Genomic DNA, 18,875 nt, shown 5'->3' on the forward strand with positions numbered 1-18,875 from the left:
GTATATATTATATATATATTTCATTATTTCAACTATTAATTATTTATATCCAATTTATCATTGTGACAAAAAATTACACAGTATAATATTTTTGAGAAATATTATAAAATAGGGGTGCATTTTTCACGGATAATGATTAAACGGCAACAATCGGACACTAGCCTATCAAGCTGCTTTTAACATTAAACAAAGAGAAATGTCTACCTTGCCATCCCCTTACAAATGACGACACTAATAATATATTATAGGTAATATATCGCATTATCATTAATGTATTACTGCATTAATTATATAATTGACTAATAGAAACCTATATAATATATTCTTATTAACTGTTTTTTGCACAAAATGGAATAATACGTCTTATAAATAGGTTTTTTTTCAAGTTCGTGATTAAATGTTGATCCAAAGGAATATTATAATCTCTATCAAGTATATTGATTATTGTAAGACAAAAGCAAATAAATAAAAATTGTGGAAACCGTTTTGAACTTTAATATCAGAAATAAATTTTCGTCGTGGCGCGATTGCAGGTGACAATCTTACCATCTCGGGACTAGGACTATGTTCATGTATATTTATATAATATAATTATTAATATCATACTATTATATTACATAATAATTATACAAAAACCACGATCACAAACTAGTCCATCTTCACGGCTCACGGCTGCAGCTACATTCCGAATAAATTTTATAGTCGTTGATTTAGCGGACGTCGGTTCATGCGGGTGTTTAATCGTTCCGGACGTGAAAAAATGTAGATAATAGGTATGAAAGACACAATGTCTCGTTGAAGGATGATTTAACTCATAAACATATTAGTATAATATGTGAACTACACTTCTGCTATTCCATGCTATAGGTTACTAAACGCCAACACTGTTTGAAAGAAATATTCAATACCTGTGCATAATGTTACGGGACCTAAAGTGTATGCTATCATTTTCTAATTAATATGTTGTGATCTTTTTTGTTAAACGTATTTTTCCTTCCTCTCTCTATCTCATTATCAATGGGTATTGATGAACTAAGATTTATTATATGCTATGTTTTTTTCTAACAATTTTGGCTCTTAGATATCTTTGATATCAGTTATTTTCTTTATAGGTCTGTGATTGGACTCTATACGGGTGATATCCTTCAGCGTACACTTACCTTTTTTTTGCGACTTGTTGGCACACGAATTTTTAATGTTTGCTCTTAAATAATCTAAACGTTTCACTGTTTGCAAAATATGTACAAAGAACACTGGAAACTCGTATCCCATCAACGTCACACGTTCAATTAAAATAGGTGTATAAAAATATATAATAATTAATAACTCAAAATATGCCGAATTATCACTGACAAAAATAAAATTGTAACTTCGTTTTACTCAAATCAATTTATACGTGTATCTTGCATTAGATACTTAGAAGTTACAATATAAGTCTAAACTGGGAATGAGATTTTATACTTGTACGCAAACGAGTTGTCAGTTTACAGGAAAAATAGTATGCACTGCTCGCAAAATCTGCACTGCATCACCCGGCAGGGTGGGATGGGAAATAATCTGGCACTCGGTCGAAGAGATCGAGGTCTTCAGCGTATGTACTTTATGTGTAGGTACGAAAATTATAATATTATGCCACGTACCCGTATGACAATATTACTAATAAGTATAATGAGTAATAACATTACGATTTACAATATAATGCAATATTAATGACGGATGACAACAGATGCTACGCTGTACCAAAGACACACTCCCCTTCCAGGCCACTCCACTTTGCGTTCCCTACACGTCTGTTCCAAGCGGTAGGTCTTCCGTCGATAAAAATCTACCATGACCGTTCAGACGACCGTTAATTTTCCCATTGTCGTCTGAGCGCGCGGACCGTGTTCAGCCGTAGCTAAGTAGGAAGCAATCGAACTAAGTATTCCGAACTCGTATAGTGCCAATATATTGTAATAATAATTAATTTGTGTTTTCCTCAGTGCGTAGATATCTTTGTCGGCGGTTGGTCTTGTAACCGAACAATGTGACTCCTGGAGTTGTTTTTTTTTTCTAACTTTAATAAACAAACGGATCAGACGTTGGCCACCCTCGTATCAAGATCGAAGAAACTCGACCGATTTACCGCTTCTCTAGCGGCAGTGCCATGCGACCAGACTGGTCATCGACGGCGCTCCGCGTGACATTGGTCGTGACGTTAATTCTCGACAATGCATGCACATCAAAAAAAGTAAGTATTATAATTAATGTAATTTAACTATTTGTAATTCTTAGTTAAGTGCCATCTCAACGCTCTTATAAGGGTTCAGTTTGAACTCAAAATATAATGAATAAGTGATTTTTTTTACACCCTAACTAGAAACAAATTAAGTGCAAACGACGCATGAACAATTTCTGATTGACGTATTCAATCAATTAAACTGGCAATACCTATCATAGTTTAGTAGTCATAGCGCAGTAAAACATGGAAGTATCAAGTAGTAGAATAACATGATTTACAGTAATATAAAATAACAAAACTATGTACTATATTACTGTCGGAGCAAATATTGAACAATATAAATTACTCGTAGCTGTCAAAAATTCGCATAACTCAAAACCTGGTTCATTTGACAATTATATTTTAGCCACTTAAATAACACTGTTATTGGTAGCGTTTAAAAAATGTAAGTTATAAGTTATAACTATGTTTTGTATAATATATCAGAATAATCTAAAATAATAATGTGATATTACAAAAATTATCGATGTACGATAATAGTAGGTTAGATTAGATAAATCACAAGGAATAATGTTTTATCTTTATTTTATTTTTGGTATGAACATAGATACTTAATAAAATAGTTTATATTAATATTTATAATTCAAGTTTGCAATTCAATTCAACTTCGGAATACTATAATTTGTAATGTTTTCCTACAATGTGAATATATTATATCATGATTTCATAAATTATTATTTTTAAGAAATAATTTAATAATATATTTTATTATAATTCATAAGTATAACCATTTGAATCTTGACAAATAAATATTAAGTTTATGGGTTTTATTATAAATCCATAACACATATAACGAAATATCATTCGATTTATTTATACACAATTTATTATGATATATTTATGAAAAATGACTCAATGCTTTAATATAAAAATGTACAAATATTGTTTTACGTACCACATAATGTTGTATAGTGTTTAATATATATCTATTTTATGTAATATATGCTTTATAATATGTTATATTACCAATTTGTGAGTTAACTGTCGTATCATATGTTTCATCGTCATTCATCATCAACACTATCACCAGGCTAAAATAAGCAAAGCATTCTATCAGAACAGAACGCATTCAAAATGTCTACTTCCAAAGAATATCGTTATGACATAGCGCAATATTTTTTAAATTATTTATATCAAACACTAATTATAATATATTTTATTAAATATATATTTGCATTATGCTTATAATTTAGTTATTAATTAAAATAAAATGAAATATTAAAGCTAAAAACCTATATGTTAGTATTTCTTAACTTCCTACTATTAAAATAACACATTTTTAATTAAATTAAATAATTAAATTCTATTTTATAGTACCTAACATAATTATTTTACTGTGGTTGATGAACATTGGCGAACAACGTCATTTACCAAAATAATATAAGTAAATATTATAAAAAAATACGTTTTATACTCAAATGAATCAAATGTTCAAATGTACATCTTTCACAGGCCATTGACAGCATTTACCGAAATTGGTGATCAATTATAATAAATATTAAATAAAACACTGATAGTTTTATTACTTAGTTTATTGTTTTATTACATAATTTAATGAAAAGTTAGGTTAGTTGAAATTAATAAAATAGATGTACAATATAAAATATTATTTATTAGTTTAGTTATTATTATACTATGATATTTCAAAATGTACAACATTTGCAATTCAAGTAAAATTTTTAGTGCCACAACCAGTTTTTAAGTTGCATCGATTGAAACTTTGATGACCAGTTATTCTTTATCCTGCTGCTTCGAGTAATATTATTCCCTATCTTTATTTTTTTGCGGCTTCATTCTGTTCTATAATTCTTTTGTGACATGAGGAAATTTAACACACTATATTCTGTATCTGGTTCAAACATTTGGGTACTTATTATTTAAATAATGCTTCAATATTTTCCTCTGACTTAAAATTTCTATTTCGTTGTTAGTAATACCTTTTGAAGCAAGTTTTGTCTTTGCTGTACCACTAAATATTGTCGCATACGATGATGTTTCAATACTTACCATAAGCAAAATATTTATTAAATATTTATATAAATATTTATTTTTATAAAATAAATTGTTCATTAAAACATATCATTTTAATTAGTTAATAGCTTACTTACGTTTAAGGCACGATTTTCTTTATTTGAAATGCACAAATTGTAATGTCATTAGCCAGTCTTTTGATTTATCCATCCAAGTGACTAATATTTCTTCAACGTCACTATTCACCCGTTCAATTGATTCTTAAGAGTGGCTATGAAGAGACTTGTCAAATACAATTTTAATATCAATTTATATTATATTTAAATTTGTAATTATAGAATATAAACGGAGATACTAACTAATAACCTAATAAACCTAATAAAATATTTCATATTGTTACTTGGATTTCCGGTTATCTATCTACTTTTGTTATGATATTTTTAACAAACTACAAGTTTGTTTCGTACCTATATACGTGTCACTGGTTGTTCCCATTATAAATGAACATGTTTATTCAAAATATTCTCCAATTTTTAAGTAAATGACGTAATTCCTTATCACGTTCGCAACATTCACAGAACATATATATATATTATATTATATACTATGGCAATGTGTTAACATTTAAAATGCTAGACCAGATACTAAAGATTATAGTTCACCTTCTTGTAGGTAGTAATGAATAATGTGAACCCTAGCTAGTGTTTTATATATATAAACAGTAGATACTAAACATTATTATTATATATACTATATGTATAATGAAAATATATATTAAGTGTATAACTGTTTATTTTAAGGTATTAAAAGGATGTATATAACATTTTAAGTTACTCTACAAGTTTTCATAATCTAGTAATATAACCATAACCATAAATAAAACGTTGTTACTAAAAATAATCGATTTTTTTTTATTATGGTAGCTTAAAAACGAATCATTGTAAATACTTAAAATTTTCATAAAATTTTTATATTTATGTTATTTTTCTAGGTTTTATTTTTTGAAATGTCAATAAAAAAATTTTGGTTGCCCAAAAATACTTAAAAATTTAATATAAAGTTCTTCGTGAGTTAAACTTATAATGATTCAAAAATTATAAGAATAAATAGACACAATTTCTTTTTATTAGCGTTTGAAGTTCAAATACTTACGAACTTTGTCAAAAATATGAATTTTGAAAATTTTTTATAGCTAAAAATTTACAAAATATTTTGTATAATGAATAGCTAAGAATTACAATTTTAATACAAGATTTTCCATAAGTTTGGCTTACAGTAATTGTAAAAGAAGTTCAACATTGACCAATAAAAAAAAAAAATAAAACAATTTATCCTTAGTATAAGTTTTTACAAAATTCAAAATTCACTCATTACACACATACATTAGTTATTTAAATTTGCATTTTCTGTACATTATTTAATTTTGGGGTATTTAGGTCATCAAAACATAATCCACTTTTTCCACCACCAAATGGAAAATATTTGTGCTAGCTCCTATGTTGACAAATCATCTCCATTCAGAATCATTTTTCGGATATAATGATACTATCATTGTATTTAAATTTAATACACCTATTATAATGAAGTACTCTATATCTGAGGTCCACTCGATACCTATATTACAACAGAGCGTTACTCACTTGATTACTTTTTTTTCTTTACAAAACTTAATTTAAAAAAATTATACCTTTTTGAGTTATTTATACAATTTTCAATTTGTATAGCTATGACGTAAGTATCAAATACATTTGTTCATCATAATAGTTCATGCTAAAACTAAAAAGCTAAAGAATATTTAAACCCACATATTTTTTAAATGTGAGCATTTTAAGTTTATATTTTAAGATATAATAGGATATACAACAAATAAGGACAATTTTAGATAAATTGTTGTAATTAAAAAATACTAATCAGTACCTAATCGTATAGAATTGATATACTCCTATACAGATTATACTTCTAAGATCTATATACGATCTTACTATAGATCATCTGAAAACTTAATGGTAATTATTTATCTATTTTTCATACATTTTCAAAACACGTAAGTTAATTTTATTCGAATACCTACAATACCTTTTCACATCGTTTTGTGGTAAATCGGAATTGACTTGAAATTTAATAACAATATAATACATAATATTAATATAAACTATTATAATAATTAAATGCTTACAATAATCTGATAAATATAATTATATATATTATTATATGAATTTAACTTACTGTTTTACTAATAGATAATAAAATAAATTATTATACTTGGGATGTAAATATATCGTAAAATATACTTGGTAATATTTAATAATTGACTTTTTTTTTGTTTTTTTTTTTTTGCTCAGAATCGTTTTTATCTCATACATTTCAGTAAAATTCGTAATGAAGAGGTACATTAGCGATATCCACTATACATCAGTGAAAATACCTAATTTTTTTCTTTTCTATTGACTTTCAACCATTATAAAGACTTATTACATTTTAGATTGACTTAGAAGTTTAAACCGTTAAATACTGTCAAATTAGGAATATAGTTGTGAAAATTAAAAGCAAACTGTAAATTGATTAACAATTATAATAAACTATTTATTTATTTATTTATTTATTTATTTATTATAATTCATTGGAATTTTTCAATTTTATAATTTTATAATTTATAAAAATATACAACATAATATTTAAAAATACATAACATAATAATACAATTTATAGTAATTAACAGTTAACAAAATAATATATTAATCTATTAGCATGTTAGAATTTGTAGCTCTTGAAAAAATTGAAGCCGTAATACATATTAAATTCAAATATATAATTTTGTAAAAATATGTTAAAATGTATGTAAAATTTTCTGTATATCGACTAATAATCAACATTTTCAATAAAAAATATCACCACAAGAGATATTCCTCAAATGGTATAATTAATCTGTAAATCCTATACTTATAATTACCTTCCAAGAATCTAAACTTTATAAATACATTAATAATGGACAAAATAAGAATGAGGGTGAAACCAATGACCAAATTTATGTCTTACAGTATTTTTGTTCATAATAAATTGTCAACTTAACCAAGGCCGTTTTTTGAAATAAATAATTATAATTGATCATCATTTGTTTTCATATTAATTTAAGCCTAACGGTGTACTTGACATTTACATTTTAAATGCAATATTTTAATATAAAGTTAAATATTTAACAGCGTCGCTTAGCTTAATAATTGCTGTGTATTCTTTTCAAATGTCAATGTCAGATTAACTCGTAAAAAAGTGATATTTTAGAACAAAAGCATAATATACCTACTTCCTCGATGGATCTGTTAAAGAGGCGGTAACTTTTTTTATTATTGTAATATAGAACATGATATTATTATTGTCGCTTCAATACTTAGTTGTATACATTATACATTCAGTCTGCAGTACGATTTTTTTTTCTTTTGAGGTATGAAATGTTTTGAAAGTTATGTCGCATATTAGATTCAAATCAAAGAAAATAGTGTCGTACAAATTCTAACTGAGGAAGAAAGAATTTTTTGTGTTATTATTTTATGCCCTCGGTGATATAGACCATTGGGAATACATGGTAATATTACATTTTTTTTGTTAAAGAAATTTATACACGAAAAAGAAAAAAATGAATTTGCAGTTGGGTGGTGATGATTATGAACTTCATAATGGTAGAAATTGATTGGGAATGATTGATCAATATTTCGGTAGGTGAGTCTGGAAGATTTAAATTAGTTCTGACATTATGGTAAGTTTGGTATTTTCTATATTGGTATTAAAAACTGTGAGAAAACTTTGTGTGCTGGATTCTAAAAGACGACAGAAAATGACATCAAATTGTCTATTTCAAAGGAAAACGTGCAAGTAGTATGATATTTTGTTTAATTTCGTTGAGTTTAAGATAATGAGATATCCATTGTTGGTGCCACATTAGTATGTGTATTGATTTTTTATTAGTATCTGTATGTCTTTGAAGAAGTTGATTTTTGTTTATAAGAATAAATGAGATGTATGATAAAAGTTTTAGACACTCGATCGGTAAGTTTGTTTTGTTTTATATTTGAGTATACAGACATCCAAAAAATTGTATTTTGTAATTGTCGTTTTAAAAATCATATATTTATTTTGAATGCTTATGCTAATATTTGATGGATTTTAAATATTTTTTTTTTTTTAATGTCAATTTCGCTATGAAAGTCTGTACAAAATATTGAGTCTTTGATATAGCGTTGGATTCAGCTATAATAGCAAACGAGTTAGGTATAGTTTGAACTTTAAACAGAAGTTCGATATAGAATAAAGAATTGAATTCTCAAGGAATATTACAATAATTTATAATACAATAAACTTATGATTTTTTTTTCATCTACCATGCTAGACATGGTTTTATACGAGTATTACTGCGGGCGCTTTGCGATACGGTTTACTGGTTACATGATATATGTATTGTCTAGGAAGTAATTTTGTCTTTCAGTAGCGGTTCTCAAACTATTATTTCACTTTGTACTTTCTTTATGACCAGCCAACATTGGTTTGCCTGTACAGTAGTTACACTATGATAGTAGTGATAATAATATAGCGATGATAATGTGCCTTATTATAACTTGTTCCATGACCACCGCAAACCAAAACAAATCTTTACAATAAACAATTTAATTCGTGTTTATATTATATTTATTGACAAAAAGAAAAATGTACGGTGTTTAATGAAATTCTTCGTTTTCAAATAGGTTGGGATTCACAGTCGTTGAAATTCATGTTTAATAATTAATATACAATACAAAATTACGCACAAAAAAATTAATTTTGTTTCAAAGTTTTGGCGAATACAATGTTTAGGAATAAATCAATTTCACAACGTTATAAGATATGGCATATTTAATAAATGATTTACGAGCAAATTTGAAGAGTAGTGCGGGTAAGATTCTATTTGAAAATTTTTGTATTTATAACAAAGATTATTTTTAGTATCAACTTAAGTTTATCTTTTAATCTTTGTAGATAAAACACTAACTCTTAGTATTATATTTATGGTGCACTCATAGCTTTTACACAAATATAGGGCCGTATTTCGACATCTTATGTCCCATGGCAACATATTTTAACCACTCTTCCTCCTCAACACACGGAAAAACAAAAAATAAAGTCGTTTATTAAAATGTAAGATATGGCTATTTTTTATAGTCAATAAATAATTGTTAGTCCACAGAAAATTCAACTAGCTAGCTATGTTACCCACACTAATATACGAGTAATATAGGTTAACTGAATATGATAGGTATATGTGTGTGTTTTCATATATAATTATATAATTTACTATCTATAAATATAATATTTAAGTTTTTACCTACTTATTTATATTATTAATATAATATATTATTGAATATTTGAATATATTATGTTGATTGTTTTTATGTTTAACATGCAATACACACAAGAGTTATCAATATTAATTCCATCTATTGTACTTTAATTTTGTAGTAAATATTTATGTGATATAATAACAGTACTAGTCCAATGTTACATCAAAATAAAAACATATATTATGATCATAAAAATGAAACAAAATATAATATAACTTACCGACATATTTATATTTCATCTATTAGTTGTTACTAAATCCCTCTAATGTTACTTACATAAACAAATTGAAATTTAATTAGATTAGAAAAATATATGTGTACAAAAAAAAAAAGCACAAAAATGTCTTTATACCTTATCAGTTAATGTTATAATCATTATATTAATATAATAAATCATACACAAATATCGTGCATGTATAGTCATATTATACTCCTATAGTTGCGACTGTGGCAGTGTTACTAACATTGTTTTTTTTTACTTTTAAAAACGCAATATATTATTTATAGGATATAAGATATTATACTAATAATTATAAAAGCGTATATATTTTATAATAGTGTTGATATTTTGTGTTAATTTTGTTCATAGCAAAAACGTCAACTGTTCCGTGAGAATGTATTGCCATATTTTGGTGGTAAAATACCAGATTCTGCGTTTCATGCTGACCGTTTAGCACTAAATATGTTAAATAAAGAAGGAATATCTGTGCCGGATGGTATTCTGTTCGAAGCTAGACCCAAAGAATCGTTTCACCAAAGTCAACGGAACGATCCAGAACTACTCAACTCTGTAATCAAAATGGTCCATACACCAGACGGCCGGTAAGCTCATAAGCGAATGGATAATAAACACACACACACACACACACACACCCACACACATATATATACATTATAATATATATGCATTTACTATCGTATTCCTACAAAATTTAAATTTTACGGTTGGTAAACGTTCTACTCACACAACATAGTAAATAATATTATAAAGTGCATGCTTAAGTACTTTTATATACATTTATTACTTTTGCCAAATACGTGATATAAGCTAATACAAATAATACTTACTTGACTAAATACTGGGTTAATACCTATTAAATAATTAAATAAGGAAATATATATATGTGTGATAACATAATTTATGATTGCAGAATTTGTTGATTTCTTGATGTAAATTTAAATGTAATATAAAACCTACTCACATAAGTTTTGTTTGATATACACAAGTTATGAATTTTTTTATGTATTGAAAACGAGAAATGAAAAGGTATAAAGCTTTAATATATGTTTTAAAATTAGGTATGTACCTTCAGAAGGAAGGTATGATGCTGAAAATGAAGTTGAGTCCACATACAGGATATTAACTCCCTCAAATATGAATTATCATCTACCTAGGTTTAGACCGGTACCAGAAACACTGCAACTGTCTGTTCAAAAAGTTTTTGAAAGTGGCCGGTTGTCAGTAGCACCCATAGTGGGACAAATAGGTGTTCCATTGTACCCTATATTACAGGTAAGTTTTAATTAAGATAATTTTAAACTTTAAAAAATTATCAAATTATTGCATACCTACTAATTAAATCACATATCTGAACGGGAAAAAATTTTGAGATTTGGTAAGTTTCCCACATGGAACATAACAAATAAGCGGTTATATATTATGTAAGTTTTTACTACATTCAATTAAAAATGAATTGACATTTTTTATATGCAATGAATTTTAACCAAGACAACCATGCATTTAAGTTGTTAGTCCTAAAATCTATGTCTGAATTAAATGTGAAGATAATTTGTATTCATTATAATATGTTTGCGTTGAAACTTATGAATGGATTTATTTGTTTTGTGTAGGTTAGGTGTAGGAACTTAATTAGTTCAAAAATATATACTATCTACTTGAGTCCTAGCAAACCAAAAATTATACCAATTGAGAGAAGTAAAATATTATATAAGTTTAATTGTTTTAATTAAAATAAAATCATTATGTTTGGACTTCTATTGTTAACAAAATGTAACGAATTTATAGCAACATTTTGATATAAATTACAAAGTAGCTGGAGCAAATGCTGGTGTTAGAAAATTTCATATTTTTTTTAATATTTACTAGAATAAAAAAACATTTTTATTCTTTAATACATCCTACTTGATAAGTCGAGAAAATAATATTAATCGTCAAAATATATGCGTTTGTTTATACGTATTACATATATATTATTATTATTTTGAATAACTAACAAACACTACCTTCGCTGTTCACTTATAAATTCTAAAATAAATGCAAAACGTATAAATTATTATAATCATGTACTGTCATTCAGATGTATACAGTATACTACATATTATTATATACAAAAGGCATAATACAATGTATTTATATTCACATAACAGTTCTACAGTGTACCTACCTACGTGTTTCTAAAAACAATTGTTTCAGCATTTCTGCATGTTATATAGGACTACAGGATATTATTGTTTCAACAAGAAAATTCTAATCTCTTACTGCAGTTAATAAATGCTTCTAGGTATATTTAATTTTATTTTTGTACTATCTGAATGTAAGGTAACTCGTAAAAAATGACGGAAACAAATTTTAATTGAATACCTTTACACATTTTTTTTTGCCATAAAAGGAGAAATTAAATAACCTATTACAGTTTTTTTCTAAAAATCTAATTATAATACTTGTAAACTGTATTTTTTAATACTAAAAAAGTATTCAGTACAGTTAAAGATTGAATCATAATATTAAAAAGCGATTTTTTGTTTCTTTTATCATTTCCGTATCTAATTGACAATGTATATTGTATTTTTATACGCATGCATGGGCACTCACAAATAATTAGAACAGGGATATTATTAAGTTGTTTGTTATTTTTAACACCACCGTATTTTTACTTGGTTTTCATAAATAAGTAATAAGTTTATTTTTAGTACCTAATTGTTGAGTTCTCATTAGTTGTTATTATTGTACCATAATTATTACCCATAGGCACATCTAATTTGTATGATACTAACTAGTAACTATTTATTTGTTCATATGATTAACTATTAAAGTTTAAGAGGATGACACTAAACACGTTCTATTTAAGAGGTTAAAATATATAGGTCACGAAGTTTCTATCTCCTGGCTCCTTCATCTAAACTGGCCTGTTTCTAAAAATGTAAATAATTTAATTTAATTTAATAATTTATTTTCATACAACCCCTATATACATTTTGATTATGGTAAAAACTTTTATTTATAGTTTAATATATAAAAATATGAAATCTTGATAAAATTTTGAAAAAAAATTAAAATATTTAATCTCCAATATATTTAAATATTGATTCAAAGTATTTTAAAAGTAGTTCTATGACAGTACCAATAGAGGCTATTGCATCATAATGAGATTATATAAAAAAAATATTCTTATTCAGGACAAGCTTATGAGTAGATTAATTACAGTATAATTACCAAATATTCAATTTAATCAAATAGTGTCATAGCGTTTTTTTTTTCTATACCAATAGTAAATCATTTTTACTAAACAAATAAACAAATAAAAAATAAAAAATGAATCTGTAAGAATGAATAATTGTAATTGTTTTTAAATTATCAAAAATAAAAAAATAAATAAAAATAGAAACGCAACTTCTAATATATATATAAATAAATAATTTAATTAAAACAAATAAGAACAATTTATATATTTTTATTTTAGAGTTGGAATTTACATGATGTCCATCGACCCTACATTAACCAATTCAATCACAATGTCAATCAAATCATAGATGTTCAATCAAACGTTAACAACATCCACTTGACGAGTTTTTTGTGCGATAGATCTGGAAAAATATATCCAGATCCAGAAACTCAATGCCAGGTAAAAAATTATAATTTATATACCTACGCATCATACAAATGTATAATATAATAATTATATACTATATCATTAGGTAAATAAGTAAATAATCACAGATATACTATTTTTAAATATCATTACATTATGTGTCATTTCTTTCACAACATTTTAAATGACACGGAAACCTACATTGAGTAGTAACGTTTTGTAAAACGCAATTTTGTAAGTTGTTTTAAGAAAATCATGCTATAATGCTTAGTGTCTTAGAAAAAATACAAGATAGTATTTTATTCCCAACGAAACATTGCTTTTAAGCATATGAAATGTGTAAAAAAATGTCAATCGTTTTACTATCTAGTATCTTCCCATTTAAACTGAAATACAGTGTACCGTGGGTTTTCTTTAACAAAATGTGCATTTTATCAACGATCTTGAGTTGATTTACGAGTTCCTCGAAATTAAAAAAAAAAATATGAATAGGGAAAAAAACAAAGAAATTATGATTTCGAAGGTAAACTTTTTTTAATAATTCAATAATACAACTAAAAACCATGTATTCATTTGATGATTGAAAAATTAACTTTCCATCATTGTTAATATCATGTTTATTTTTTCAATCCATAAATATTAGGTTAAGTTAAGTTGCTATAGAGTAGATAAATTTAATTTTGGCTCACGAATATCGAATGTTTTTTAAATGGTTGCCATTGATTACAAATTATATACCTATTATTATTAGTAAATATATGTCATAAAAATATTTTATCTTCTGAGCAGAGCAATAAATGTATTGATTTTAAAATAATATGGGTGTTATTTTTGTCTGTCGTTAATCATTATCTTCCGGGACTGTAAAAATACTTCCATTTGTTAGTTTTAATTAATTAAATCATCCCAATAAAAATATTAAAAAAAAACATATTATCATAAAATATACTTAGTGACTAACTCGATTCCTACTGTATAGCAAAACAGTACCCATTTGATCACCTTAAGTTCAATATAAACCAAAATATATATAAACGTTTCTTCCTTTAAGAATATGATCTTAAAACGCACTACCTATTATTATTTCGTTTCACAAGCATTTACTATAATATGTCATTTTAGGTTAGGTTATATAAGTGTATTAATATGATTACATTCTATATTTGTAAGTTTATTTTTTTTAAAAAAATGTAAATTTATTAATTACGATTTTAAAGTTTTTATCTTTTTTCATGCAATAAGATATATTTTTTTATATAATTTTTATGTTATCTATGACCTAACTACGCAATACTGTATTTTATATTAACAATGTTAAGAAATAATTTCATAGTATTTTAATATTGAATTTGTCATATTATATTTGTTTGCTATTAGACCATATCCGGTGTAACCAATAATAATTGGCATAAATGTATATAATTGTTCTTTTGAAATAAACTAGATTCTTGTTTAAAATGCATTGTGATCAAATTATGAGTAAATTATGTTTACGTAAAAATATTTATTCATAAATATACCTTTACAAATTCACTAAAAGTGTGCATAATAATATAGTCCCCCATAACTTCACAAGTGGGACTAGGTAATGAAAAATGCGCAGTACCTAATTTTTAAAGGAAAAAAACGACATTATGTCTAGCGCACATATTTTTTTTTTTTTTTGATGGAATATCATAACAATGATTGATGTTTTATATTATAACTATGTTTTTATTAGCATATTTTGTAAGAGCCAATCTTAAATAAAATAGGTTACCATTAAATAATATTAAGGTATACTTTATTATTTTATTCAAAAATTGAATTTAAAATAACACTGTCCTGTCTGAATGTATTTCGTTTAGTCCAATATAGTATTGTTGTTTTGGGACACAGCCAATATCTTTAAGATAAATTGAGAAAGAACCTAGGCCATATGAGACTTGATTTAAAGTTGTGTAATATCAAGTTATATGCGTATCTAAAAAATGGTTGACTTTAGTCCGAATACAATTGTGTGTTTAAAATCTTTGTTTCCAATGCATTTAAAATGCCATTGCGATTTATAAAAACAAAGACATTATGGTCTGAGTATCAACTTACTTGTTTTTCATATATATTTCAATGCATTTTCTCTCATTTAACTATATTACAAAGTATGAATACAATTTTAATTTATTTAAATACGTCTTGAAAAATGTTTTCATATAATTTTTTAATTTTTATTAATTCATAGCCGTTTATTTAATTAAATTCAGTGAAATTAAATGGAGATTAAAAACAGATATAACTATATAGTATGAAGTATTATTAATAAAAATCTATTGCGTGCGGCTTTTTTTTTTAAATGTAAAAATATCCATAAAATAACATGTTTTGACTCACTTATTTATCATCGCCTAGCTGGAACCATTGAAACTATGAGAATTAAATTTGATCAATAGTTTCGTTTTATGACATAAAAACCCACTAAGAAATTATTTCCAAAATATTTTCCCCAAGGAGGTTAAATGATGTAAAGAAGACAAAAATGGAAAACATTATTTAATTTCTTAATCTGATTTTTTTTTTTAAACTTATATACATAATCTATAATAATCATTATAATATTAAATAATTAAGACAAATTAAATCTCTGGCATTATTTAATTTATCATAGGCAAAGTCATGCAGGATAAGCTAATAAATATATATATATATATATATATATTACGGTTGAAGTATAAATACCATAATATATCAGTAAATGTTCGAAATTTGGACATTTACAAATTATTTTTTGTAAAACCTAGGACAAAATAATTTAGTCAAACTTTGAATGATGTTCTTAATTTGAACGAGATTTGGTGAATCTTTGGATAAACGATCATTGTTTGTGAAAAATCGAAATTTTTTCCCAATTATGTGATATATTTTCCTTTGCGGCTTACATGAATTTTGGAATTAGAAATATATAGTAATCGGTGGAACTTTGGTGAAAATGTACTAGTAAATTCTAGGTTTTACAGGAATTTGTACTCTTACCATAACATAATAACTATTTATTTAAATACCGAAAGATAAGTAAAATATATAAAGCATAAATAATACAAATTATAAGATTTTGTTCGAATAAACAATAATTTTTTAAACAAAATAAATAATTTATAATGAAAATATTTTTATTATTACTATTTGGAATACTTTTTTTTTCAATAACCTTTATTTAATTTGTAAATATAGTACATAATATAACTATATATTTATAATTAATTTAAATTAACATATATCATATATTTTTAAATGAAAAATATTTAAAATCGATACATTTAAATACTCGAGAATAATATATTTTAATTAAAATATTACCTATGTTGAATTATTTATTTTAGTATTAAGTATATAATATATCAACTATCAAAGAGAAATAGTGTTTGATGACAGTTTTGAATGTTTTATACGTATACATCTATATATTTATATTTTCTTAATTATTTACACTTTCAATCTATCATCTAAAAATGAATAATACATAAATTCTTTGTAATATTATTATTTTATAACCTACTTTTGTACGCAAATGAACCATTATAAATAGAATAATTTTAAAAATAATCATTTATAGAGTTAAAATAAATTATACAAGCATTTGATATATATTTGACAACAAAATGAATAATTGGCCACACTATTTAACTCCATAATAAGTAAATATAATAAAGGAAACTGTAACTGTCAAAACAGTAGTTAATAAAGAAAACAAGTGCATGTCTAAAAAAAAAAATTGTTTTTTATTTATAAATTATTGAAGTACATAAAATAAATAAAAATACACACACATATATATTATGTATAATTGAGATAAGTATAAATAATTTTCGCTCAATAGACTATTATATTATGACAAACTCTTCATATTATTAATCTATCTAAGCCCAATAAAAATTATGTAAAAATTAATTTTACAATAATATATAATTCTTTTATATTTCCCAACTGTTAGGGTAGTAATCAAAATGTAGCAATTTATATCAAATGATTCTAAAATAAATAGCTTCTAAATAAAAATAAATAAAAATTAAAAAGTTGTTTATTCGAATTTGTTTTATTGAAACACGGCCATCAGAGTCTTATCAAAGTCTTTCACTTGGGAGGGGTAGAGTGTAGTGTGTAACACTTGTACCCCCTTCTCTAAGAAGAGAATTTCCTCGTGTGTGTGGACTTCACTTCCAGTGGATTGGGTCCTGTGGGAGCAGTGTAGGCGATCAGAACAACGGCAGGGGAGAGAAACTACAGAAAATTCTACAGAATATTATTTGTACTGAACCGGGTTCGAACTGGTGACTGTACGCTTTATAGCCAATTTGTGTGACCACTGCACCACATTGCCCCTTTGAAAAAAAAAAAAAAAAGTAAAAAAATTTTAAAAAGTAAAATAAAAAATAGCTTATTATAAAAAAAATAAAATTTTGTTTAAAAATATCTTATAAATAGCTTTAAAGAAATAGTTAAATAGCCTGTTCATATATATTAAACTGTATATTTTTAGCTCTCTACCAATCAATTTATAAATCATTTATTATAATATTAATTTTTTTTCAGGTTTTTCACTTATGCCATTACAATGGATTCAGGGAGACATTCGTTTGTCCACAAGGAACCCGATATGATTCATCTTTACAGGAATGTAGACTTTGGTATTTGACTCCCTGTCTGGATTTGCGTAGGCCTTATTAAGTCTATTAATATAGTCAGATGCCAATATGAAAATAATTTATTGTATTTGTTTTTAACTTTATTTATAGTCTACAAATAATATTCTTAGATGCATATATTGTATCATAAAATATTTTTTTTTTAAATAAAATTATTTTAATTCATACAAAAATATATTTAATTATGTATCAGATGCCACTAATAATCCAATAAATAGTTTTAAAATTTAAGATCAGATGTTTATGTGGTATTGATTACTAATTATGTTAAGTTAATATTATTGTATAATATATATTTAAATACAAAATATTTTTTTGTTTTTATTATTTTCGTTTTATAAAAATAAAATATTTGTGTAAGAACTGAATTAGTGTATTACATAAATGAATCAAATTAAAATTATTATTATTGCAAAATACATTTATACCTACCAATAAAATTGTACAAATAAATTATTTTTCCTTAAGTTTTGTTGGAAGTAAAAATATTGTTGTGTTTAATACATTATTAAAATATTCAAACTAGTATAATTTTAAAGGAAGAAAATTCAAACATTAGAAAATACCTAGTAATAATTATAACAAGAAGCAGTACGATTAGAACAGATACTATTTACATAAAATATAATATGAAAATAACATGAAGACTTCCATTTATTTTAGTACACCATGTTTACGATGATTTTACTCTATGAAAACAGATTAATATTAATTTTTAAATCTATACACAACATAATAACGGTATTAAACT

The 18,875-nt window shown here is 25.1% G+C and overlaps 1 protein-coding gene across 1 annotated transcript; it reads left to right on the forward strand.

Moving 5' to 3' along the window:
- The first annotated feature begins 1,765 nt into the window (after nt 1-1,765).
- LOC114121805 (uncharacterized) lies at nt 1,766-18,352 on the forward strand. Its single transcript, XM_027984279.2, has 6 exons — nt 1,766-1,921; nt 1,983-2,230; nt 10,208-10,440; nt 10,918-11,131; nt 13,320-13,481; nt 18,012-18,352. Exons 2-6 carry the CDS (start codon nt 2,147-2,149, stop codon nt 18,144-18,146), a joined length of 828 nt encoding a protein of 275 aa, XP_027840080.1. The 5' UTR covers nt 1,766-1,921; nt 1,983-2,146; the 3' UTR covers nt 18,147-18,352.
- The last annotated feature ends 523 nt before the right edge of the window (nt 18,353-18,875 follow it).

Source organism: Aphis gossypii, chromosome 2, assembly GCF_020184175.1.
Source record: "Aphis gossypii isolate Hap1 chromosome 2, ASM2018417v2, whole genome shotgun sequence".
Classification (NCBI taxonomy): domain Eukaryota; kingdom Metazoa; phylum Arthropoda; class Insecta; order Hemiptera; family Aphididae; genus Aphis; species Aphis gossypii.